We start from the raw sequence: 25,582 nt of genomic DNA, 5'->3' as shown, positions 1-25,582 counted from the left end.
GATCTTGCCTGTCATTTTCTTGAAATGGCCATGAGCTCCAGAGCTTCCCCCAGGGCTCCAACCCCCTCCTCAGGTGTAACCCCCAACCTTCAGGAGGTTTCAGTCCTAGAGTGGGCCAACCTGGCTTCAAAGGCCTGCATGAGCATCTCCCTCACAGCTTACCTGAACGTCCCAAGTTGTCCTGCTGAGCCTAAATAATGGGCATTTTAACCTGTATGAATTGGATGCCTGAGATGCAAAAGGCATGACAAGAATGACCATTTTTCACTCCCGACACATTTCTCTGCATTCTCACCCCCAACTTCCCTTCCTGACAGATACCGTTCAAAGCGACCCCCTTCTGTCATCTGCCAGGCTTGCTGTCTTAAGGTTGTGTTTTTAAAGTATTTCTTTATTTAATTAACATATGCTTCCCCCAAAGTGGCTCACACTGTTCTCTTCTCCTCTGGCTGATCCTTGCAACACCCCTGTGAGGTAGGCCAGGCTGAGAGAGGGCTTGTTGTAGTGATTCCAGGTACTAGAGTGACACTCTTAGCCCATGAAACTGGCTCTGAAGGATCGTGGTCTTGAAACGGGGGTGGCCGTTGCCGCCCTGTCCCACCTGCAGGCATCTGTTTCGGATTCGGCAGCGGGGTCCGTCTCCTGCTCCGCACGCTGCTTGTGATGCACATGATGTTCTGCCAGGCTTTGGCTTCATCTTGGGGCAGCGGTGATAAATATTTAACTATGGAAAGAACTCTGGCAGGCAAAATGTTTGGAGGCAGCTCTTCTTGGGGATGGAGGAGCAGCCGCACTTAAGCAACCCTGACTTTTTGTTCCTAGGAGGAGCTGGAAGCCAGCAAGTGGGGGGGGGGGGAGGGGGGAGGCATTGGCTTCCTGGCATTGGAGTCTTGGGGGGGGGGGCTTGTTCTGGCTCGTGTGCTTCTGCCTTGCACACAAAGGGGTGCTAATTGCTTGCAGCTGCATTTGCGTTTCCCAATCCTGGCTCATCGATTTAGGAAGCGCTGATGCGGACCGGTGAGATCACAAACTAGCCAGCTGGTGTTCTGGGGGGTTTGGCTGGGGGTCCCCCTGCCTTCACATGGAGTGCTGGCCAGGCCTGTTGGCTTTCCTGTAGCAAGAGCTTGGCCAGGCTGCAGCAGTGGAGCAGGAGCCTCCTCCTCGTGGAAGCCCCACTGATGCCTGAAAGGCCCACAACCCCCGGGGGCTCAGACCTCCCACTCCTGTCCTCCCGCCGCAAAGGCCTTCCAAGGTGCACTGCCCCTGACTGGGAAGTTCCATTTGGCCATGGACGGGTCTGGTCCAGGGGTCCCCAATGGGGTGCCTACTAGATGTTTCTTGGGAAGTGGGTGGGGCCACTTCTGATTGGCTGCTGGAGATTTGATGACCTGGGCAGACTACCGTGACCAGCTAAAGTGTTAGCTTCATCCTCCGTCTCTTTCCCCCTTTCCCCCACCCTTGGGCTTCCCCTGGCTGTGCATGGGTCTGCCTCATGTTGCAGGCATCTTGAGCTTGTGCCCGCCACCCTACGTGAGCACAAGCTCAAAATGTTCGGGGACTTCGTGTCTGGTGCCCTTTCAAAGCTGGTGGCTGTTCCACACCAAAAGATGCCATGAATTTTGGGCAAGAGGGCAGCCTAGTGCAGGGCTGGCCAAACTGGGGCTCTTTAGATATTCATGGCCAAACTGCAGCTCTCCAGATGTTCACGGATTACAATAACCAGGAACCCCTGCCAGCATGGCCAATTGGCCATGCTGGCAGGGGTTCCTGGTTATTGTAATCCGTGAACATCTGGAGAGCTGCAGTTTGGGCACCCCTGGCCCAGAGGGAAGCATTCACAGATATCTTGTGAGACTACGCATGGCAGGCAAATATCTTTGCAGGGCGTTCCATCTGCTGATTCTTTCGCTACGGTTGACTTGTGATGAGCTCCACAAGAACTGTGTGGTTTCCTGGCTCGTAAAGAATGTTGGCAGAGTTTAGATATGCGAGGGAAGTGAAGCACTTGGCTGCTTAAAGAATAAACTTTGTTGTGAATAGAAACAGCTAAGTATAGAAAGGGGGGAGAAGAGATTCCTGGCTAAATGTTGTCTGCAGTCATTCTTCCGTTCCACTGCTGTTCTGGAGGCAAGCAGAAAGAAGTGTGTTTGAAGGAGCAGGAAGTCTCTTAGAAAAATTCCAGGAAGTTCTTAATCTAACTATGCTAAATGCACACCTCCTCCTACGCCCCCTGCAGGACATTTCTTTTTACGCTGCTGAATCAGGCACTCTGCTGCTATTCCAACAAAGGCCAGTGTGTATGTGTATCCCTTCATTCTGCACATGCTCAAAGATGCTCTGTTTGCCTACCTGTTTGCTTGTGAGGAATGAGCCTCGATGCAGGAAAGGGCCGATGCGGGTCTGGGCCGAGGGCTAGGAGAACCGGTGGAAACTCCGGCCTGCTTGGAGCCCGTCCTCCTTCCACGCATGCACATTTTTAACGGCTTTGTCAGATCTGGGTCAGGCTTGGCAGGAGAGCCTGGAATTTCCTGCGGGCTCGAAGCTCTGAGAAATCTCTCTGGGTGCCCTCCCCCTCCCCCTCCCCCTCCCCCCGAAACAGAATGAATAATGCAAGGACTTTGTGGCCTGCATGATTAGTTTTTCCTGGGATTCTGAAGAGTTCCCCCCTCCAGCTGTGCAGCAGAGGCACTGGGGGTGCCAGCTCCAGGTGGGGCAATCCCTGGATATTTGGGGGGGAGGGAGCCTGGGGAGCGTGGGTTTGGGGAGAGAGTCTAACTGTTCTGTTCTGCATTTATTGAGTCTGTTCTGGAGGCAAGCAGGGAGGAAGGGAGCTCAGAGCAGCAGGAAGTCTCCAGTTTTGCCAACCAGGAAACAGGAGGAGATTATCTGAAAAAAACAAAAACAAACCAGGAACTTCCTGACCCAACTATGCTAATGACGCATCTCCTCTGACGCCCCCTGCAGGACGTTCCCCGCATTCTGTTCAGCCATGCACAGTGCACATCCTGTGTAGTCCAAGAGCACTAATGCTTGGGGTGCCCTTTCTCGCTCCTGTTTAGGCGTCTCATGAACCGCCTGGAGGACATGCGGCGGAATGCGTCGGGGGACGGAGTGAACCGCTGCATCCTCTGCGGGGAGCAGTTTGGCCGCATGGGGTCTGCGTGTGTGGTGTGTGAGGACTGCAAAAAGGTAGGAATCTGGTGCCCTGGAGAGGGTGAATGGGGGAGGGGGCTGGGTGGCCAGCTCAAATGGTGTGTGAACAGTTGCCCCCCCCCCTTCAGCTGGCAGCGAGGGGGCTTGGCACCATCTCATGGGTAGGAGCGGTGGGCTCTGGTCTGGAGAACGGGGTTTGATTGCCCAGTCCTCTTCCACATGCAGCCAGCTGGGTGACCTTGGGCTAGTCACAGTTCTTTTAGGACTTTTTGCACAGAGCAGTTCTCTCAGAACTCTCTCAGTCCCACCTACCTCACAGGGTGTCTGTTGTAGGGAGAGGAAGGGAAAGGAGTTTGTAAGCTACTTTGGGTCTCCTTCTGGTAGTGAAAAGCTATAAATAAAATGATAGTTCTTCTTCTTTAGAGAGCTAGCGTGGTATGGTTTATCTGGAGAGCCAGGTTTGAGTCCCTGCTCCTCCTCACATGCAGCCAGCTGGATGACCCTGGGCCAGTCACAGTCCTCTTAGAGCTGTTCTTGCAGAGCATTTCTGTTAGAGCTCTCTCAGCCCCATGAACCTGGTAGTAAAAAGTGGGGTATAAAAAAGCAGCTCTTCTTCTTCTCTGGCTGGCTGCATCTCAGTGTATGTTGTGAGGGGCCTGCTCAGAGCGTCCGCTTCTGTTTCGGGAGTGCAGTTTCTGACTGTGTCGGCATCCTTCTTTTTGAACACAGAACGTCTGCACCAACTGCGGCACCCAGACGAACAACAATCGCCCCCCCTCCATCTGGCTGTGCAAGATTTGCACTGAGCAGAGAGAGGTCAGTCCTTGGAGGCCAGCTCTCGGTGACTTGCCTGGCCCTGAGTCGGGGCCCTCCAGCCCCTCTGCAGGGGGCTTCCGAGGAGGGAGGGGGGAGCAATTCTTTCCTCCGACTGAGCCTGTGAGCCAGGAGGGCACCTCTCTGCCATCTCTCTTCCCAGGTGTGGAAGCGCTCCGGGGCGTGGTTCTTCAAAGGCTTGCCCAAGCAGATGCTCCCGGAGCCCATGCCCATCAGCAAGCCGCAAGCCACGCCCGGCGGAGCGGGCCCCCCTGCTCAGGGCCCGAAGCCGTACACGCGCCGGCAGAGCCCAGGTAGGCACGGAGCAGCTCTAAGAGCAGGGCTGTCCGGGAGGGCCGGGCTCCGGGCTCTGCCCTCCGGCCGATTCCGCCGACTGGGAGGGCCCTTCTCTTCCGCTCCGCTCCCTCAGCCCTTCCTCGATTTGTTCCGCAGGGCAAGGTGAAGCGCCGCCTCCTCCCCCTCCCCCCGCCGAGCAGGAGTCTTACGGTGAGCAGGTCTCTCCCCTGGGCAGGGAACCCGCCTCGTCCTGCAAAGGGTGTGCCCGGCTGGACCCTCTCTCCCTGTCGTGCTTCTTTTCTTCTTGCAGGGGAAAAAGTTTCCACCCAGCCCACTCCTCCTTTCTTCACTTAATTTTATTCGCAAAACTGATACGCCGTCTTTGCAACCTTTTAAGGGAAGCCAGGGCGGCTAACAAATTAAAATAGAAACCACGTTCTAAAACCATTAAAGCCAATCCCCGCCACATTATTAAAACCATTTCCCCCAAAATGTCACAATGTCCACCAAATACACAATGAGCAATTAAGAGGTTGGTCAGGAAGGAGCGATGGTTGAGGAATCTTTGCCTGCTGGCGGAAGGGGGCAACCAGAGAAACGTTCACGCCCGAGATCCCCGTGAAGGCCTCACCCCCCCCCCCCCAGCATGGAGTCCGCTGCAGCCAGCCTCTCTTGGTTTGCTCCAGACATCCTTTAAAAAGTTGCCAGCAAAGGAAGCAGCAAATGGGGCAGAATCTGATGGATTCAGCTCTCAGTCCCTGGAAACTTTCCCCATTTGCTTTTCAGGGTTAGGTAACAGTCCCAAAATTACTTCTGCACTTGTGCACTGACGGCGGGGAGACATTTTTAAAATGCAAATGCCACTTCCGCCAAAATTGCTGACAAATAATGTAATGCGAAACGTAGGAGATAATTCCTCAGCCACCCAGGGAAGCTTCTGGAGTCTGCCTACTGGAAATGGCCGGGCCAGCATCCTGCGTCCCTGGCTGATTGCTCAGCTGTCTCGTGTCTCATTATCTGCCCCTTCTAGATGCCCCAATGGGTGCTGGGGGGCTGACGCCCAAGAGCCCCACCCCCAGTTCCCCGGCTGCCATCTTCCGCTGTAATTCTGAGCGGCTGTCAGCTCCTTATCAGGAGGCCCTAATGTGGAGTGATTGCCCCATTATTAAAATCTGGATCTGTGGGTAAATCCTGCCGCCTTGGCTGACACCCCTGGGAGCGCCAGGCTCTGGCTGGCTGATGGATGCTGTCAGAGCGGTCATTAGCTTGCTCGTTAGAGCAGCCGATGATCCAGCCGTGATTTTGCCCTGGATTTCAGCTGTCAGTAAGAGAGCATTGAACTTCCTTCTCTGGAGACCAAAAACAAAACCACACAGTCCTGTGTGCCCTTCTGTGAGCAGACAGTGTGATGCAGCTGACCACAGCCCACCAGCCCATCCCTCCATTTCCCCACCAGCGGGCTCCCGTCCCCAGTGTGGGGGGCCTGCCCCCCCAGTCCACCCTTCCCCTTACTGGGTGTCTGCATTCTACTGCTGGCCCCTTCTGCCCTCAGTTAGGATGCCGGGGAGCACTCTGTGAGGTCACAGCATCCTGGCCAGTGGCCAGTGGCCAGGGGGAGCTTGCAGGACAGTCCCCACTGCAGCCGCCGACCCTCGGCCTGCCCAGGCTCTGCAGCTTTCTGAGGTTTCCTGCTGTTTGCCGCCTTAATTGCTGGAAATGCGATTTGTTTGCATTTGCTGTGACAACGGGGAAGCAACTTCTCACTATGGGCCTTTGTGTGTGTGTGTGTGTGTGTTTGTGTGTGTGTGTGTGTGTGCTGTACTTCCAGGCAAGGAGCCAACAGCAGTTCCTTCCAGTCGGGGAAATTATCCACAAGTTAACCGCAAACCTGCTGAGACCAGAATGGCTCCGAGTGGCGGCGAGTTCGCCAGCGAGGGCACCGAAAGCCGGGGCTACTCTGGGGAGGCCGAAGCCACCAGGAGCCCTGCGGGTGAGAGAAGCCCCCGGGATCTGTTTGTGGCCATGGCTGCCCCACCGTCTCCTCTAAGCTACTCCGTTCGCTTCTGGGGTTTTGTGACGGCAAACCAACGTGCCACAAAAGGGGAAGACAAATAATTTTAAGCTTCAGGGAGCCTAAAATGGTCTTCTGTGGAGGAAGCTGCCTGCCGTACCCCTGTATGAGTCCCAGGTCTGGCTTGGGCCACAGTGGCCCTGAGGCGGCCTCAGGCAAGCCGCCCTGTTCCCTTGCACCCACCTGCAGAAAGGGGGTGGAGAAGAGCCGTCTCCCTGCCTGTGCGGGTGCCACCCCCTTTGTCTCCAGGGAAAATTGTTCGGGGGGGGAGAGGCGTGGCCCTTTGTCAGCACAGGAACGTCAAAGGGAGACTCCAGTTCCAAATGACCGGTGGGCCTGACTGTCCCCTCGGAGGAAAGAGGAAGCGTTAATCAACCCGCGACGTGGCTTAGATTAATTTAGCAAAATCGAGGAGTCCGATTGGTCGCGGGAGCCCCTGTGTTTGCCTTGGGGGGGCGGCAGGTAGGAAAACCATCCCCACTCGGGAGCTGTGCAGATTGCAGCCCCCCCTCCCCCCCCGAACCCTGCTGAGGGTGGATTTTGGAGCAGTAGCACTGGCGGGTGGGCGGGCGGGCGGGCGGGCAGGAGGGGGCAGGGGCATTGCCCCCAGGCAATCTGGATCCGTGGGTCGGAGGTGGGCCTCTGAGGGGGTGCTGGGCATTTAGGAATGGGGCAGGGTGGGCTTGGGATTCCAACCAAGCACGAAACCGCTTGTCAAAAGTGCTCCTCTCGATTCGGCTGCCTCCCTCCGCCTCCCTCGTCCCACTGAGGAGCTGCATTAGCATCCCTTTCATCCTGTCTGTACCTGACCCAGATGCATTATTCAAGGCGAAGAGACGGTTCTTGCACGGCCTCTGAGACTGTCAGGATCAAAACTGGCCCGCTGCAGCTGGATTTGAAGGCCGGGGGCTTAATTGGGGGCCCTGCGGCTTGGCTTGGGGTGCTGTGGCAGGTGCAAAGCAAGAGCAGCCCTGGACATGCCTCTGACCATGTGCAGAGTGGGGTTTTGTCTTTAATTGACTGTCACCAGGTACTAGGCAGTTAGGATGAAGGGGTGGGGTTTCTGTGCTGGGGCCAAAGAAGGTCAAACACAGGAGAGGAGGGGGTCCAGCCCGGCTTGAACTTCCTGCATATTTTTTTCCTGGAACCCCCCCCCCCCCCAATCTGGCACAGCTCTGCTGGGAAGACTCCTCAGCTGCTTTCCCTCCCTTCTTGTGAAATGATTTGGTTTGCTCCATCCGGGAGGGCTCAGCTGCAGCTTCCGTGACGTTCTTTGCCTCCTCCCTTGCTCAGGTGCCCAACGAGCCAATCCTGTCCAAGTGGCCGGCGCCAGGCCATCCCCTCCGGCTTCGACCCAGAGTCCAGCTGCCCAGCTGGCAGACCCAGGTGTGTTTGCTGCCAATCTCCTGGGTGGGTAGGATGCGTCTGGCACCCTGGGCGGTGGTCTCTCCCCCCTTTAAGGGAGTCTTTTGGAGGGATCCCTCTTGCCTCCGTGGGGCTCCTGGTGCTGAACCGCAGGCTGTGCTGCGACGGCCCCACAGGCCCCTAGATCTTAGGGCGGGTTTCTCTACTCCTATCACCCTTTCTAAATTCCGATGGGCTCAATTCAGCGCCTTCCCTTCGGCTTTGCTTAGCGGAAATTTCAGCGCCGGCCCCTGGAGGACTGTCTTGCCCATGGAGGACTTCAGAGCTACAGCAGCACAGCCGTCTCTAGGCAAGCATGTCCTGGGAAGCCATGACCAAAATCAAGTCTTTCCCCTCCTTTTTCTCAAACAACCTTGTTAATCAACTCAGAATGCAATTGTTTCAGCCCAACAACCAACAGTGTCTAGAAACTACACAAAAACAATTCATTTTTTAAAAAGCCACCGGTTCAAGCTGTCTTTCGCCCACAGCCTCCTTCAGAAACCCGCTCTAGGAAGTCAAGCAGGTCGGAGCTCCAAACGGCCGCCCAGGCTCTTGGCTGGCTCCAAGACGACCCAATCCAGCCTCTGGTGCATCCTGAGCTCCTGGGCATGTCCTGGTCACCTGCTTCGACGCCCCCCGTGCAGTTAACCTCTTCTTTGCTTCCTCAGGGGCTGTGCCTGTGGCCCCAGCACCAGCCGATCCCTCTTTCGCCGCCCGGGATGACAGAGCGGGACCTGGCTACTCGGCCCCCACAGCCCGAGAAGAGAGGCCCATGAGGCAGGTGGCCCCCTACAGCCAAGCCACCCCCCCACCTTCCCGACAGCCTCCTCAAGAGGAGGAGGAAGACGAGGCCAACAGCTATGACTCCGACGAAGCAAGTAGGTCGTCTCCGGGCACTACCTTTGCAAAGACGGGTGTTGGCAGAGGCCATGGTGCCCCCGGGCACCCCGTTGGGGACCCCAGAGTAGAGTTTTCCTTTTTTGGAAACCAAGAATGGAAAGTGAGGTTTTCCTAGAGCTGCATTCCCTGCCAGCATTCCCTGCCTGTGCAGTGCAAAGAGCCCGCCCACCCAAGCTTTGACCCCCTTCCTCTTTCGGACAGCTCCTCCCTGCCTTCAGATTCAGTTCTCCTTCTGAAGTGGTTGAGCTTTCCCTTGCCCTGCAGTCGTTTTCTCAGGAGCTCCTGCCTGGGAGTCCTCGGAGGCTTGCCACTTCTTCCCAGGGGCCCCCTAAGTGCTCTTAATGGCTGGCAAATAAGTAATTGGGGTGGTGGGGAGGAAGTGAACTCCCGGAGCCCTTTTCTCTCTTTCTCTGCAAAAAACAAGGAGCTGCTACCCCAGCCGAAAACTCCACACTGGAGGACTTGCATTATTCAGAGCAGGTGGCAGAGCCAGGGGTGGGGGGAGAGGGCACCGCTGTCCAACTAGCCTTCGGCACGCTTGGAGCAGGTAGAGAGCACGGCAAAAATTGGAACCCCAAATTGGAAGAAGCAACTTCTGGGCTTTGGTTGCTTTGTGATGACTGAGGCAGCCGCCCAGGGGAATATGTTGGGAGTCCGTCTGGGCCTCTCTGTACTGCGGCATGCAGAGCCCCCCGCGCTCCGGGGTGACTTCCAGAGGTTGCCATCCTCCAGGTGTAGGCTGGAGACCTCCCAGGATAACAATGGAAGATATAAATCACCTTTATTATTATTATTATTATTATTATTATTATTATTATTATTATTATTATTATTATTATTATTATTATTATTAATATTTCCATCTCCGTTGATAGAAAAGCATTTTCAGTGGCTAAAAAGTTACTCTCCCTCCAGGCAGTTGCATTTTTATGAATTAACTTTGGTCCCAAGTGCTGATCAAAACAGCAGACTACAAGAAGCAAATATGTGTGTTTGTGAGGGAGAGAAAAGCCACTTTCTCTGTGGGACGGATGCAAAGAGACCGCTCAAAGGAACGATTTTTTAATTTAGAACTATTGCTCTCTTATATGTAAATTTAATTGATAGCATATTTTAATGGCATATTTTTTAGAATTCCACTTAAATGAAAAATGTCCAGGGCTTCAAAAACATAATATAATTTTTAAAAATGACACACAAACCAAAGAGATACAGCATTCAAATCAGAGCAGTTAAGCAGTACAGTTTCCTATTAAAACAATAGCAGATAATTTGTTTTAAAGGCATTGTGGATCCTAGAAGCAAAACAGAGAATTACAAAGGAATGAAGCTGGCAGAGGAAAAGATGATTAAAGAGCAGCAGAGCTGATAAAAGGGACGCTTGGCGGAAGTATCCAGTTAGGACAGCTGTGATGAAGGCCCTTTGCTCACCTCTTGCGTGGAAATCCCCTTGAGGGAGCACCACAAACCAGTTGTGACTCGGTGACACTTAATTACAATGAGATATTGACTGGAGAGATCTGTGATTCTCCCTGTCCAGTCAAGGTGCCTTACATGCAGGGCATTATTAAAACAGTATAATCTGAAGGCTCAGGAGAGTAACAGGGACAAATTCCCCCCTCACCTGCCTGGGATTGCTTCCCCCAGCATAAAAACGGAACATTTTGGGGAATGCTGGAGCAACTCCTGTGAAATATTTTCTGTATAAAATGCATGAGATGCTTTTTTAAACAACGTGAGATGTCTGAACTTGGCTTCATTCACAAGTTCAGAACAAAGGGCCAGCCAGGGCTGAAGAGGGAGATGGGATGCTTAGCTCATCAGGGATGCTGATTTTCTACCCCGCCCTCCGCATTTCCCCTCTGCGCTAATCAAGCGGCTCACCACGCGCCTGGTCCCTCTGCACCCTCTTCAAGCCTCCTTTGCCACCCCCTCCCACCTTCTGGCTGGGATAAAAGGACTCTGAGATCTCCCTTTCTGCTTGTACCTGGAGAAGGGAGCCTTTGACTCTCAGAAGCTCCCACCCTGAGACTCTCATGGGTCTCCCGGGTGCTCCTAGACTCCAATTTGCCTCTGAAAACCTTTCTCTCTCTGTCCATCTCTGCCCGTCTGTCTCTCGGAAGCCACTTTGGGAGCCTTGGAATTCAGCCTCTTGTACGACCCGGAGAACAGCTCTCTGCACTGCGCCATCATCAAGGCGAAAGTGAGTCGGCCTCTCCAGGGGCAGCCAGCTCCCGAAAGGGGAGACCCGGCCCAGGGTGGAAACATCTGCCGGCCCTCAGTGGGGACCCAAGGGGCTTCCGTCCAGGGTGGCACTCCTCCCCTTGGGCCGCCTGCTGATGCCGGTGCTCCTGTTCCATGACATTGTCTTACGCCAAAGAACACCGGGGAGTGCATCCCTCCTCAGCCCCACCTGCCCTACGGGTGGCTGTTCCTTCTTGCCTCGTGGTTCGGCCCCAGGAGTCCCGGGTTCGTGCCTCAACTCTGCCATGGAAATGAGCTGGGCGACCTTGGACCAGTCACGCTCTCTCGGCCTCGCCTACCTCACAGGGGTGTTGAGAGGGTCAAATAGAGGAGGGGGAAGGATGTAAGCTGTTTTGGGACCCCCATAAGTGAAGTCAAGACTGTAGAAAAAGAGCCAGAGTCCAGGAGAGCCTCCAAGGATTTGGGTGGTGGAGCCTCCAAGGAACACGAGGGGTCAGGACATGGAGGCAGGCCATGGCCAACCCCTCCTCAGTCTCCCTGGCCTGACTGCCAGGCTGTCTGTGGGTTTTCTGGCTACACGACACAGGCTGTATGATCAATAATAATAATAAATAATTTTCTTGAAGTTCACAGCGAAAGTAGAAAGCTGGCCATGTTCTTGGGAAGGGATTCCCAATCTTTCTGTGGGTACCTTTGAAATTCTGACACAGCATGGTGGGCACAGCCACAAAAATGGCTGCCGCAGGAGGTGGAGCCAGTCACAAAATGGCTGCCACAGGAGGTGGAGCCAGCCTTAAAATGGCTGCTGCAGCTTAACTGCAATCACCTAGGGAAGCTCCTTGTGCTATGGTGGCAGCTGTTTCCAAAGCGACATTTCAAACGATCCCACAGCCAGTTAGAAGGCCGGGCAAAATCCCTACGCTTGGTGGGCAACAGGAGGTACCTGTCTGCAGGTACGATGGCACCAGTGGGCACCACATTGAGGACCCCTATTTTAGGAGGACCCTCCTGGCAAACAGGCTTGCCCAGTGCCCCTGGGGAATCCCTTGTGCCCCCTTAGAGCCTTCCCACAATCCTTTGCAACAGGCAAATGCAGAGATGTCCGTGTAGAAAAGGGTTTCTCAAGAAGGATGTATTTTGAGAGGTACCTGGGAAACCTGCTTCACATTTTTAAGAAAGGACGTGCGTGTTCTGAGCCTGCCCGGAGTCGGCCATCTCCCGGTGGGTTCAGTCCCGCCTCGCCTGCCCTCTTCTCGGAGGAAGGACTGATGCGTCCCGTTTTCTCCCTGCCCAGGGCCTGAAGCCCATGGACTCCAACGGGCTGGCCGATCCCTACGTCAAGCTGCATCTGTTGCCGGGGGCCAGCAAGGTAAGGGCCGGACGTCATCCTTTCCTCCCTGACCATCACGTCACCTGCAGTGTCTTGGGCTATGAGCTGCTGGCCTTCTCCTGGCCTTCCCCCAGTGATATGGTTGCCATCCTCCAGGGGGGGCCTGGAGAGCTCCTGGAATTCCAGCTGATCTCCAGGCGAGAGAAATCAGTTCCCCTGGAGAAAATGGCTGCTTTGAGGGGGGGGGCTCTCTGGCCTTCTGCCATTGCACTCCAGCCGCCCGAATGTCCAGGGACCTCCCAAGCCAGAGTTGGTGACTCTAGGAAATGAAAGGACACCCAGGTCTCCTAGGAGACGCTGTAGCTGGTGCACAGTCCCCCGCAGGAGTAGGCACACATGTGGCGATGGTCAGCCGGTGTGCTAGTCCTGTCAGAGCTGTTCTTGCAGAGCAGTTCCCTCAGAGCTCTCTCAGCCCCACCCACCTCCCAGGGCGTCTTTTGTGGGGAGAGGAAGGCAGTTGGAAGCTGCTTTGAGACTCCTTTGGGCAGTGAAAAGCAGGGTCCAAAAAGCAACTGTGCTTGTTCTCCTGCTTCTTCTCAAGGGACCCACCACGGCCGCACTTAAATGACCCCCAACGCATTTTGCATCGGCCGTCAGAGGGTGGCTGGAGGGCTTGAGGGCCGGGCTGGCCGGGGAGAGCCTGCGGAGTGTTCGTTTCGCTCAGTTTTCACGCCTCTGTTTGGCTTTCAGTCCAACAAGCTGAGGACCAAGACTCTGAGGAACACCCGGAACCCCATGTGGAACGAGACGCTGGTGTACCACGGCATCACGGAGGAAGACATGCAGCGGAAGACGCTCAGGTGGGAGGCGTGGGGGGTGGGGGTGGTGCTGCTTCACTTGACAGGGCTCCTTTTGCGTCCGAGCCCACGACCACCAAGCGCTCCGGGGCTGCAACCTTGTTCTTCGGCTGCCACCAGCTGCCTTCTGAAACCGGGTCCTTTTGGGGCGATGCCTCTTTCCCTTGCTCCTCTCAGGATTTCCGTGTGCGACGAGGACAAGTTTGGCCACAATGAGTTCATCGGGGAGACGAGGGTGGCCCTGAAGAAGGTGAAGCCCAACCAGAAGAAAAACTTCAGCATCTGCCTGGAGAGAGTCATCCCGGTACAGGCGGCTGCTCCGCTGTTCTTGGGCTGTCGAGAGTAGTTTGAGGGGGCCGGATCCCACAGCCCACCCCCCCAATTTCCACAGAGCCTTTGCAGGTGGCTTAGGGGATGGCTGACGTCCACCGAGCCATCTGAATTCAGTTCTCTCAGAATTCTCTCAGCCTCGCCTACCTCACAGGGCTGTCTGTTGCGGGGATTAAAAGCCACTGCAGGACTCCCTCAGAAAGTGAAACGTGGGATATAAAAACAGCTCTTCTCCTCCTGCCGGGGCCCAGGCAGAAAAGCCTCTTCCCCCATCCCTGAGGGCTCCCCCCCCAAAGGACACTTTTGCCCCCCAAAAAGCAGGGTTCATCGTCGTCTTCTTTAGAATAGGGCCTGGATTCCCGTGCAAAGGTCAGTGGCCAAGCAACATTTGATTTCATCCAGCCCTGATATCCGCTGGCGAACGGCCGTGGCTCAGTGGGGCAGCCTCTGCTTGGCACGCAGGAGGTCCAGGGCTCAATCCCTGCGCAGAGGAGGTAGTGGAGAGCCACTGCCTGCCTGAGTAGACCATCCTGGCCATGATGGACCAAGGGCCTGATCCAGTAGAAGACCACTTTGTGTGTGTCCCTGCTTGCATTGCTGCTCAAAGAAATGTCTTAGACCTTTGAAATCAAGCAGGTTTGTTTTTTTGCGGGGGGGGGGGGGAGAACTGGGGGAGAAATGACATGGGGGGGGTCTTCTGGCCAGGCTCACCTATGCTTCTTAAGCTGCACATGACTAAAGAAAGCCTTCCCTCCCCCCATCTCCCCCCCCCCCCGGCAGATGAAGCGTGCAGGGACCACCAGTTCCTCACGAGGAATGGCCTTGTATGAAGACGAGGTGAGTCTCCTTTGTGCCTTTGCTGGGGGAGGATCCTGCCGGGCTGCCTGGGACTAGAGTGGGAGGAGAGGAGGAGAAGACTGAGTCCCTTGGTTTGCACTGGTGGGTGCTCTAGCTTCATGCTGCTACCCACCCCTGGCATTAGCCTGGACTCGCCCGGGAGGGGGCATGAATGAGCCCAGCCCCTAATCTTTCTGAGATTGCCTGGGGCCTGTTGCCTCTCTCCCCCTGGTCTTTCCGAATTCCTGTGGATGATCTCTTTTCTAACGGTTTCTGTGGCCTGCTGCCTCACACGCCCCCCTTTCTCTGAGGTTTCCTTCCTCAGCGTTCTGTGACATCACAGCAGCTCAGCCAATCGCTGCTCGAGCCGTCACTACTACGAGGAGGCTTACGGTGCTATAAAGAGAACCGATCAGAACCCCGGAATTGATTTCTAAATCAGGGTAGTCATCAACCCAAGCCGCTGTCCTTCGTCTGAGAGGATTGCAGGGACCAAATTGGGCCAGGGGCTCCTCCGACTCTCAGACGACTGGGTGGCTGGGGAAGGGTTAAACCTCCCCTCCCCGATGCACACCAGTCCCCCCCCCCCACACACACACACACTTGAAATGCTTGAAAGATCCATCCTAGGCTCGATCCTCCCCTTTGGCTGTGAAGTAGCTTTACAGCATTCAGCAGAGTTTATGGCGAAAGCGAAATTTGATTGAATTTCAGAAGGGATTGGCCGGTTGGATGCAGAGAGGCCCTGGGGTGGGGGGGGGGGAGGACCGAGGGGTCTTCCCCTGCAACTCTCCTCCCCCTCCCCTGCAGCCGTTCTCTTGTGCGGGGCGCCCCCTGGTGGCCCAGATTCTGCCTGGTCACATTTTTGGATGGCTCTCCGGAAATGCAAGTGCTGATTCACGCTCAGTCGCTGCTGGGCCAAGGTGTCATTTGCCAGCGCATGAAGTGCCTGCTAGCCCCCAAGGGTGGAGCATTCCCCGTGCTGGGCACGATGCTCGTTGCGGGATGTGTGTTTGCGGGTGGGTGGGTGGGAGGGAGGGAGGGAGGGGGCTTCAGTTGCAGACCTCCTGCTCACGCAGTGCACTCAGCGTCTGGGTCTGCCCCCGTCACCACCTTGTTTGTTCTGACTGTGGCCGCTGAGTCTTGGGAAGCCGAGGCTGTTCTCTCCCCCCCCCCCCACACCCCACCCCTGCCTTTGTGCTCCCTGCAGATGGATCCTGGGAACAACGTGGAGGAGCGAGGGAAGATCTTGGTGTCCCTCATGTACAGCACCCAGAAGGGGGGGCTCATTGTCGGCATTGTGCGCTGCGTCCACTTAGCGGCCATGGATGCCAACGGCTACTCCGACCCTTTCGTCAAAATGTAAGCTGGGCCTTCATCTTATGGGTCTAGCCGGAGCCCCGTGGCCGGGAGGTCGAGGGCTTCCACTTGCCCCCGCATCCCCCCCCCAGCGCCAGCGCCAGCGGCCTCACATTTCTGAATGTGCAAAGGGGGGTAAAGACTAGCGAAAGAGCCCCGAGGTTCTCCTGGCAAATAGGCCAGTAGAGTTCTTGCAAGAATCTGGGAGCTTTCCTCCAGAACTTGCACGGGGGAAACCCCTGGAGAGTTGTCCTCTCCCCCCTACCCCCCTTGCCCCAAATTTTCAAACTGAAAGAACCATCTGGAAGGAGGGGAAATGCCCCCCTAAGCAGGATTTTTTCCAAGCTTGACCATTTATTTTATTATCCAAATATTTACTTCCTGTATACCTGCAGCCCTCCCCAAAGGGGACCCAAAGCAGATTAATGTATTCTCGTCTCCTCCGTCATCTCCTCTGGCTGCCCAAGAGCACCCCTCCAAAGCAGCCATCTCCTCCAGGGGAACCGCTCTCTGTGCCTGGAAATCCACTGTAATCCCTGGATATTTCCAGACCCCCCCTGGGGATTGGCAGCCCCCACCTTCCCCACCTGGCCGCGTTGTAAGGGGGCCTGTCCTTGACGGAAGAGCCCTCCAGAGATCAGGCCCCAGCCCCTGTTTTGGCTGTCTGCCCCCAGAGCTGAGGGAGACCATCTTTGCATTCTCTCCTCCTCAGCTGCTTGAAGCCCGACATGGGGAAGAAGGCCAAGCAGAAGACGCAGATAAAAAAGAAGACGTTGAACCCTGAGTTTAATGAGGTGAGGCCGGGCAGGGGGTGGGGGGCCTTTCTCTTCTCACCCTGGCTAGCAAAAAGACCCCAGTTGAACAGGGAAACCAAACGACTGATCAGGGTATTGCAGCCCAATACGATTATTTTTCTCTGACCTTCCACCAAGTTGCTTCTCTAAAATGCAAACTCTGGAATGCACCTTCTATGTTTTCATGTTCCAGTGAAACCGGCAAGTCCTCTGGAGCTGGTTTTGTTTTGGTCTTTTTGCATTTGTCTTTTTGTTACCTGTCCTCTGTGAATTTCCCATTGCCAAAAGAGAATGAACCAAACATCCCTAAAGAAGCCAAGCATTGACTGGCATTGCAGGAGTGGAAGGAAGGCCCTGCTGAGTCCCCTGGAAACCAACCCCCTCCCCAGCCTTGTGAGCAGGGATTCTTGGTTGGTGCCCACCTCTCATGCAATCCTCTCCCCCCTGGGCCTGGACACTTTGCTCTCACTTTAAAACCGAGCTTCTCTGCCAAAGTCTCTGCCCTCCACTTTGGTCCCCAGAGTTTGGTTGCTGTTTAATGCCCGGGGGTGTTCACCTGCTTTTATCGATTTGGCAGATGGCATTTTGTGTTTTCCATTGAAAAGCCGGTCAGTAAGTTGATGAGCAAACATTGTGTTTTGCAGGAGTTTTTCTATGATATCAAGCACAGCGACCTGGCCAAGAAGTCGCTCGATGTCTCTGTTTGGGATTATGACATCGGCAAGTCCAACGACTACATCGGTAAGGGATGGAGGCCTCCGGGATGGCTGCCAAGGGCCGGCCTGCAGGGGTGGCCAGGGGGGACTGCAGGTTTGTCTCCGGCAAACTGGAATCCAGCAGAAGCACTCTGCTAATGGCACCACTGCCTTCTGTTGCGAGAATAATACTAATACTAACAACAACAACAACAATAATAACAATAACAATAATAGAAGCCAAAGTTGCTATGCAGAAGCAGCAATGGCAAACCTCTTTGTCTCTTGCCACAAAATTGGCACAGGGTCACGGTGAGTGGACAGCATCCTTACACACACACACACATGCACACACACCTTGACTTACTCCCAAGTAGGTACACAAGGCTGCCTATGTCATTTGCCTTGCCTCCACTTCATGCTCACAACAACCCTGTGGGGTAGGTTAGCATGAGAGCGAGTGGTGGGCTGAAGGTCATCCAGCAGGTGGGGTGGGGTGGTCAGACTCTGGCCCAGGATGACCGGGCCAGAGCCCCCGGTCTGAGTCCCACAGAAGCCAGTCACGTAAACTTGGGCCCCCCACAATCTCTCAGCCTAACCGACCCTCGCAAGGGGGTTGTTGCAAGGGGGTTCCACAGCACTGAGGAAAGCGGGATAGAAATAGAAGATAACCATAAAATGGATCTTTCCACCCCAGAGGCGGGCAATGGCCAGACCCCCGGGAACATCTCTTGCCTTGAACTGCCCACCAGGGGCGCCACACGTCAGCTATGGCCTGATGGCAAAAAGAAAAGGGCTAGGGGAGATTTGGGGAGGGGCTTTGAGAAATGTTGCGGTTTCAGCAGAACATGGAGACGGGCTGCTATGCTGTCGTATTTGTTGCAGCATCCCAGGTTTTTTCTGGGAGGGGCAACCATTGGGGTGGGGGGTGGGAGTGCAACGCTGTGGGTGGGTTTCATGCAGAGTGAAGACTGTGCAGCGGCCAGGAAGGGGCATGTGTGTGTGTGTGTGTGTGTGTGTGTGAGTGAAGCCCACAACACCATGAGTTTTGTTTTGGCGACGGGTGCGGGAGCGTGGGTATGTCTGCACAAGCTGGTTTTGGAGGAGGTGCAACGGGCAGACGGCTGGGATGACTCACCGGGTGTCACAGGACGGTTGGTTGCTTTCGCTGGAGCAGCTGAGCACAAGGACCCCTCTGGATTGTCTCCTGCCCCCAATTCGGAGTCAGGCAGGCTCTGGATCCCAGCACCAGGAGGCAGCATGCAGGGACGGCCACGCTTGGCCTCTCTGCCCTGTGGCTGGGCCTCTGGAGGGACTGGCTGGCCACTTGGGGAGACAGGAGGCTGGGCGGGGTAGACGGCCGGCCTGATGTTCTCGCTCTGTCTCCCTCTCAGGTGGATGCCAGCTGGGCATCACAGCCAAGGGCGAGCGCTTGAAACACTGGTACGAGTGTCTGAAGAACAAGGATAAGAAGATCGAGCGCTGGCACGCTTTACAGAACGAGAACCACGTGGCCAGTGATTAGGAGGCTCCTCCGGCACCCACCCTCCTCCGCCAGCCCCACCGTACAGTTCCGGCATCTCGTCTTCCAACACGTTTGTGTTCCTCTCCCTCTTGGGGAGAGAGGCCCCCTGTGACCTCTCTCCTTCACCGTTCTCATGCCAAGGATAACCCGGGTTCTGTTTTCTGTTGGTGTCATGATCCATTTTTACTGCCCCCCCTCCCCCGGGCGCGTTGATGTACAGATTTTCGAGCAATAGCCCAGCACTGACAAATTTTTACTTTGGCCTCTGCTTTTTTGGCAGCTGAACATCAGCCCCCCCCCCACTCCCTGTTCTCCCCCCCTTAAACAGCCGTTAACCCGCCATTCTCTTTCCTCCAGTTTCAATTTCTGCATGTGGAACATCCTCTTGCTCCACTCCTCCACCCCATCCAGCCCTATATAAAGCAAAATACTTTTAGCATTGCTGGGGGGGGGGGGAATGCACGGCTACGGCCCTTCAGTCCAGCTGCCCTGAGCATGGAGGCAGCAGCCAACCAAATGCAGCGAAGGGGGCCGCTTGAGCTTCTCCCGCCTCACAGCCTTCACCACAAAGGCAGCCCCGCCTGGGTGCGGATCCGTAACACCCTGTAGCCCCTGTCTTTTTAATTGTGCATTTCCGCCTGTGGCCTGACGCCCATGCTGTCTTCTGAGGGGAGTGTTGATGGCCGTGCCAGTCTCTTCTCACTGAGATGCTTCCAGCAGGAAGGACCCGGCCTCCCTTCTTTCTCGGCTGGCCACTGGATGGGCCAAAGAGCCAACCGAAAGTCAAGCTGCCCTCTGCCCCTGCGCCATCTTGCCAGCCCCGTTCATTCCAGCAAGGCTGGCCTAGGAAGCGTCCCCACTGGCTCTTGCCCGCTTGCGTTTTCCCTTCACATCTGGGCACCTCTGGAGGAAGGACAATCCCCAGCTCTCTTGCCCAAAGGAGACCCCAAAGTCTTCATCATGTCAAGGGAAGGAGGCTGACCTGCTCTTGGAGTTCGGGCTGGCTGGGGACAGACGATGGGCAAGAGGGCATGGCGGGAGGCGGTGCTTCCTCCTCCATCTCTGGTGTGCGGAGTCTGAATGCCGGGAGGAGCGTGTGGCCCTGTGCCTTGTGGCTCAGACCAAAGAGCATGGCCCTCTAAGAGGCTTTTAGGTCAAGCAGTCCCAGGTGGCCCCTGCCGGCCTCTGGCTCTTTGGGAGACGTTCCAGCTGGGCATGTGGAACCCCCCCCCCCCGAATTCTCTGCTTTGGTGACGCTGCCCAGGGCAAACGCTTGTGCGCTGTAGGCCGGGCAGTGGCTCAAAGCCCAGCGTCTTTCTTTTGATGTTCTTCTTGTCGGGCTCTATCCTTCTTGTGGAACCCTAAACCTTGGCAGAGTCCCTTTGCGTTTCTCTTGTCCCAAGAGGATTTCTGAAACTTCTCCTGCAGAGGGGGGTGTAACGAGGAACACTCCAGCTACTTCATCGGACTGACTGACGAGGGCTCTCCGGGGCATCGGGAGTGGGTATTACTGGGTGGGGGGGGGGCTGTGGGTTGGCCCATTACCAGGAAAGTGGCTGAGAGGCTCCTGGGGACGTCTCTGGCCAGTGAAAGGGCCAGTCCCCCCCCCGCCCAACAGTGGCCACTCCCCCCGTGAGTGCGTGCCTTCCTGCAGAGCCCCGGTGGGGAGGGGGGGCAGTTCTTCCCTGGTGCCAAGGCCCGCCTGCAGGGTGCCAGTTTGCCAGTTCCCTGCAGTGTGTGGCTCGTTCCGAACAGAGCTGCGATCAAGTCTCTGGCTGTTCTTTTGTGATGCTGATGTTAGAGCCCTCCTGGCCCTCTTTTTAGAATCTAATTGTACCGTTCGTTTGAGGAGGGCGCCTTTTACGAACAAATGACCTGGATGTTTTTTGTCTGTCTTGAGTGGGAGTGTCAACAAAGTGCTTGTTTTGTCTGTGATGACCCGTGACGTCTTGTCCCCCCAGGACAAAAAAAGAGGAGCCAAATTCTTCTCCCTTTATCCAAGAGGGCCTTTCTGGATTTCTTTATAAAACCTCCCTGTTGAGAAGCTGGCCCGGTGCGTTGCTCAGCCAGAGGACACAAGTCGATAAGGTCAAGTCCAGACCTGCTGGATCCGGCACATGACCCGTCTGAATGGATTCTGTGACTTTGGGGTTCGGCCTCCTCCTATTTTCCCAATCGTACTTTTTTTTTAAGCTAGAATTTAAAAACCTATTGGGAATATTTCTTTAGTGGACCAAGTGCAAACCAAAGGAGAGTTAAGCCGATCTAAGCCCCATTAGTTGCAGTGGGTTTAGACTGGAATAACACTCTTTAGGATTGCAAGGAAAATGTCTGTGGGATATAGCCTGGCCCACAAGGACTTCCTCTTATTCTCTTTCTCCAAAGTGGGTCCAACTAAATGAGGTTCTGAGAGATCTCCAATAATTCGCTCTGTCCTTTTCTGGCTTGCAGTTGCCCTTGGAACCTTGGCACGGGTGTGGTAGGGGCTGCCACAAAATGGCTGCTGCAGGAGGTGGAGCCAGCCACAAAATGGCTGCCACAGTTTACATTCAGTAACACGGCACAGATCCTGGTGTGGCCACCAAAGGAACTTTTGCAAGAATCTGCACAGCCCATTAACCCTGCAGTGGCCAGCCAGGAGTCCTGGTGGAAAAAGCCCTGCCCATTTTCTAAAAACACGTGGCGAGCAGCAGGAAAGGGGCTGGCAGGTGCTGTGCCATTCATGGGCACCCCCTGCGAGACCCCCGGTGGACCCCCAACTTTCCCCCCTCTCTGACGTGCAGTCAGGCAGGGCCATGGAGCAGAGGGGAGTTGCACGGGTCTCTCACACACCACTATCCCGACCCGAAATGGAGCCACGATGTCCCCCTTTCGGTGGAAACATACAGGCAACATGATAGCGCCTCTGTGGTCCCCCTAAGGGGGCAAATAGTGACTCCGTGGGCTGCTTTAAGTCAGGGCAGTGGCGTGGTGTGGCGAGGGTGAGCCCCTGTGCCTGGCCGAAGGCCTGCAGTTTATAAGGGAAAAAACATCTGGGAGTTGCTTCCAGGGATTCCCCCGCATCGTGTCCGAGCTTGACCTGTCGGGGCCCTGCCAACAGAGCTCTGGGAAAAGCAGCTATGGGCGTGGCTGGGGCAATGCATTGTGGGAGCTGTGCGGGATGCACCTCTCCAGTGTGTGTAGAGCAGGAGTAGTCAAACTGTGGCCCTCCAGATGTCCATGGACTACAATTCCCAGGAGCCCCTGCCAGCATTTGCTGGCAGGGGCTCCTGGGAATTGTAGTCCATGGACATCTGGAGGGCCGCAGTTTGACTACCCCTGGTGTAGAGAGTCTCCTCCTGCCTTTGCTGGCCCCGTCTCTAGGTCTTCAGAAATCTGTCCAACAGGGTGAGGACTTCCAGTTCTCCTCACAGCTGGATGCCTGTCGAGGTCCTCCATTGACAAAATTGGTTGTGCCTCCTTGTCTGTTTTCATGCCCTCTTTTTCTCCGTCCCTCACGCCAAGCAAAGAGATTCTGGACATTTGTGGTCCCAGAAGACGGCTGCGTCCAAGTCCATTCTGTAATCTGTGATGGTTTCCCCTAACAGTACGCACATTTCCCGCGCTGTTTTCTTTCTTGCCTCCTTCTTGGCAGTTTGTGACTGTTTGGAATACAACTTCCTTTCCTCTTTCTTTGTAAACAAAGCATGCACATATGGACTGAGAATGGTGCCAAACCTCTCCCCCACCCCAGGCTCCTGACTGCAACTCCCCCCCCCCCTTGACAATCGCATTCTGTCCAGCATGCAGTGAATTTCACAGGGAAAAGAAATGAAATGTCAGTTTGCAGCTATTTAACAGCCAACTTTCCACCGAAACTAGAAAAACCCACCTGATCTTCCACTGCATGCAGGTGTAAACAAAGAAACCCTTCTCTCTTCATGTCATACCTAATAAATGGAGAATACTGAAAATAAGGGGGCGAGCCTCGCCCTGCCTGTCTCGTCTTAATTCATCCACATGCTGAGAATAACGGGGGTGGCGGAGAGGAGAGGCCTCGCTCTGCCTGTCTTGTCTTCATTAACTGACATATCGGGAATAGGAGTGGGAGAACCTTACTCTGCCTGTCTCAGTCGTGTTGAGGATAACGGGCGGAAGCCTCCCTCTGCCTGTCTTGTCTTAATTCATGGACATGCCCAGAAGACACACATGCGAAGGCAGGAAAGGAAGGGTGGGCTTGAGGATCGGAGTTGATAGCACAAGATTTGACTTGTGGATTCTAGGTTCTTTTTAAAAATCCTTAAAAACCATACAGCCATACTGTCCACATACCAAGGGCCAGTAAGAAAAACACAGGACGGTCTTCTTGGCTCACACACAAAGGGTAGCAACACAAATAAAACCGAAGCCCGTTTGGGAAATTTGCTCCTGTTTGGAATGATTGGCTGATCTCTCTTGTCTCTCAGAGCCATCGACTTAATCCCTTGATCTGAGTCGTGAAGCTCAGCAATCCACTGGTCAATCTCTTTACTTTTATTTTTCCACTTGGCTTTGGGGGGCTGATACCTCCAGCAGCCACAGTGAAATGTTAGTAGATTTTTGGGAAACAGAAGTATAGGGCTTAATGAAAGCACAGTAGGCAAGGGGAATCCACCCCCAACACAAATTTCATTGGCTGAATAAAATGATGCCAATTATCTTTCGCACATGTGCCAGTCCTCCAGCTGCTGGAAATGTAGAAAGATTGCATGAGGGCAGGTAGCTTGACTTGTACAACTAGAGATGGACAAGAACCACCTCGCGCGTCAAAGTTTGTGATGAATGCTAGCCAGCTTCTGGGTCATGGACCAGGTTGGTGGCAGAACATCCAGCATGAACTTCCCATGAATGTTCAGGTGGCTCCTGGCAGTATGTGGGGGCATAATTTCCAGACGGACTGCCTCTGCTCAATCTGAATGTTTCGTAGCCTTCGAAGCAACGGGAGAGGAGGTCTTGGAGGACTCCTTGAGGAAGCCCACAGGAGATCCGCCCCAAAGAGTGCTAAACTTCAACCTGCGCCTGTCAAAATGACCCGTCCTTTCCCCAGAAAGCACTTTCCTGGGACTTACGTTGTTTGGGCATCTGTAACCCGCACCCCAAAAAACCAGTCCTCACCACACTTGGAGGGCAGCTAGAGGGGAGTCCGACAGAGGTGCCCCTGTGCGTTTGGGATCTCTAGCATGCCGTGGGCCTGTTTTTACTGTGTCAGGAACTCACAAATGCAGCCAGTTCACTGGGGGGTTTATGAGCCAGGCATGCCCCCCCGGCTGCAGTGAACCGCATTTCCCCCGTTCATGCCCCTGCACGGTTGCCGGCTCCAGGTTGGGAAATACATGGAGATTTTGGGTTTGAGGCTGAGGAGAGCAGGGGAGTGGCTTCAGTGGGGTGTAAGGCCAAGAGTGCCCCTTCCAAAGAAACAATATCTGGGGCAGATGGAGAACTCCGGTCGTGAGGCTGGGTTGTGGCTGGCCTTGTTTCCAAAGAGCTGTGCGACATTCCTCTGCCTGGGGGCTTCAAGGAACTGGGGCATCCGTCCCATCGTGGGGCTCAACTCCTGCCGGAGGGGGCTGAGCCAAGACCCTCAATTGTCGCTCCCTTGGCACACCAGGATGTCCACAGCCCAGCTCAAGTTCTGGGGGCATCAGACGCCCTTGTGATTGCACTCCCAGGTGCCTGGCCAGAGAAGCAGCCCTGGATGAGGAGGATGTCAGATTTCAAATAAGGTACCTGGGATTTTGGGGTGGTCCTGTGGTATGGCAGGATGGCTCCCCTGCTGCCTGGTGGCCCCCCCCCCGGGCGGCCAGTTGGTCCCTCCAACGCTGGCAAGAGCATTCCCAGTATCTTGCTGGCACTGCAGCTGTTCCCTCCCCACGTCGCAGGCTTTCTCCTGGGGTGGATCACCTGCTCTCCAGGTAGGGCTCTTCCGGACCAGCTCTGCTTTTCATGCAAAAGATCACGCCCTCCCTCTCAGGCTGATGGGACCCCCCCCCCCTGAGCCCAGTTGAAGGTCTTGGGGAAGGTGGCCATTGGAAAGGAGGGGGAGGGGGAGGGGGCCTGCTCTAATCAGCCTGTTGGAGGATCACCGGCCCGTCTCTGTGATGTGCTTCCCAAGCTTTCAGAGTTACACCAGGCATTATCTGGAAGTGCAGCTTAAGGGAACAGGCTGGTGGAAGACGAGGGAACTTGAAGAGTGTGGCTGGGTTTGGGGAAAGGAGTCGTAGCTCGGTGGCAGAGCCTCCACTCCGCGTGGAGGTCCCGGGTTCAATCCCTGGCCTCTCCAGCTGAAAGGACCAGGCAGGGGGTCCTGGGAAAGAACTCAGCCTGGTTCCCTGCAGATGTATGCAGCAGGACAAGCAAGCCCCATGTGGGGAGACCAGGTCCTGGCTGTCATTCTGCAACTGTGCAGCAGGTGGCAGAAGCAGCCCAGAAATGCCAAGGCGGCTGAGCAAACCCTGCAGGCGGCAGGCCAGAGCACCAGGAGGGAGCGTGGCAGGGGAGCTGTGTGGCCCAGGGACACTCTGCATCCGGCCAGGGCGATCTGGCCGTGTTCTCTGCTTCACAAAGGCTGGCAGAGGCAGGCAACTGTGTAGTGTGCGCCGGGAGGGATCTGTCTCAGGAGGGGAGTGTCGTTTGTCGCATGGCCTCACCCTGCCTGTCCTTACTCAGGAGCAAGCCCCATCCCCATCCCCCCCCCCCATCATTGATCTCCTGCATTTCTTTCCCTGCTCCCTTGGCAAGGCTGAGGCCACTCCACAGGGGGAGCCAAGGCTGCGGACCCCCAGAGGCTGCAGAGATTCCATCACTTCCTCATCTTGGCCCTGGAAGGGGGGCGCCCTCAGGAGCCCACCACAAGGCAAGACTTGGACTCTCCCCTTACCCCCCCCCCAGAGCAGGACTTCCAAGAGCCTTTGCTCCAGTAATTCTTGCTTTAGAAGATAACCCCTGCCCCCCCCCCCCCCCCGTTTGTCCTTTCCGTATACCTGGTAGTTCC

At 55.4% G+C, this 25,582-nt stretch overlaps 1 protein-coding gene across 4 annotated transcripts in view; it reads left to right on the top strand.

Annotated features, from left to right (window-relative positions):
- The window catches only part of RPH3A (rabphilin 3A), a 47,543-nt gene extending 25,014 nt beyond the window's left edge, over nt 1-22,529 (top strand). For all 4 annotated transcript variants that reach the window (XM_077308057.1, XM_077308060.1, XM_077308061.1 and 1 more), the window contains 16 exons: nt 3,060-3,189; nt 3,883-3,969; nt 4,130-4,280; nt 4,420-4,473; nt 6,092-6,253; nt 7,628-7,720; nt 8,410-8,619; nt 10,765-10,844; nt 12,141-12,215; nt 12,927-13,036; nt 13,211-13,337; nt 14,144-14,200; nt 15,411-15,562; nt 16,272-16,353; nt 16,998-17,094; nt 18,443-22,529. In XM_077308057.1, coding sequence (XP_077164172.1) covers nt 3,060-3,189; nt 3,883-3,969; nt 4,130-4,280; nt 4,420-4,473; nt 6,092-6,253; nt 7,628-7,720; nt 8,410-8,619; nt 10,765-10,844; nt 12,141-12,215; nt 12,927-13,036; nt 13,211-13,337; nt 14,144-14,200; nt 15,411-15,562; nt 16,272-16,353; nt 16,998-17,094; nt 18,443-18,573 — 1,798 coding nt within the window. In that variant the 3' untranslated portion in view covers nt 18,574-22,529. The remainder of the gene's footprint in view (nt 1-3,059; nt 3,190-3,882; nt 3,970-4,129; nt 4,281-4,419; nt 4,474-6,091; nt 6,254-7,627; nt 7,721-8,409; nt 8,620-10,764; nt 10,845-12,140; nt 12,216-12,926; nt 13,037-13,210; nt 13,338-14,143; nt 14,201-15,410; nt 15,563-16,271; nt 16,354-16,997; nt 17,095-18,442) is intronic.
- Nucleotides 22,530-25,582: the final 3,053 nt, after the last annotated feature.

Source organism: Paroedura picta, chromosome 13 (assembly GCF_049243985.1).
Source record: "Paroedura picta isolate Pp20150507F chromosome 13, Ppicta_v3.0, whole genome shotgun sequence".
Classification (NCBI taxonomy): Eukaryota; Metazoa; Chordata; class Lepidosauria; order Squamata; family Gekkonidae; genus Paroedura; species Paroedura picta.
The sequence above is the reverse complement of the archived record's forward strand: the minus strand, read 5'-3'. Positions and strand labels throughout refer to the sequence as shown.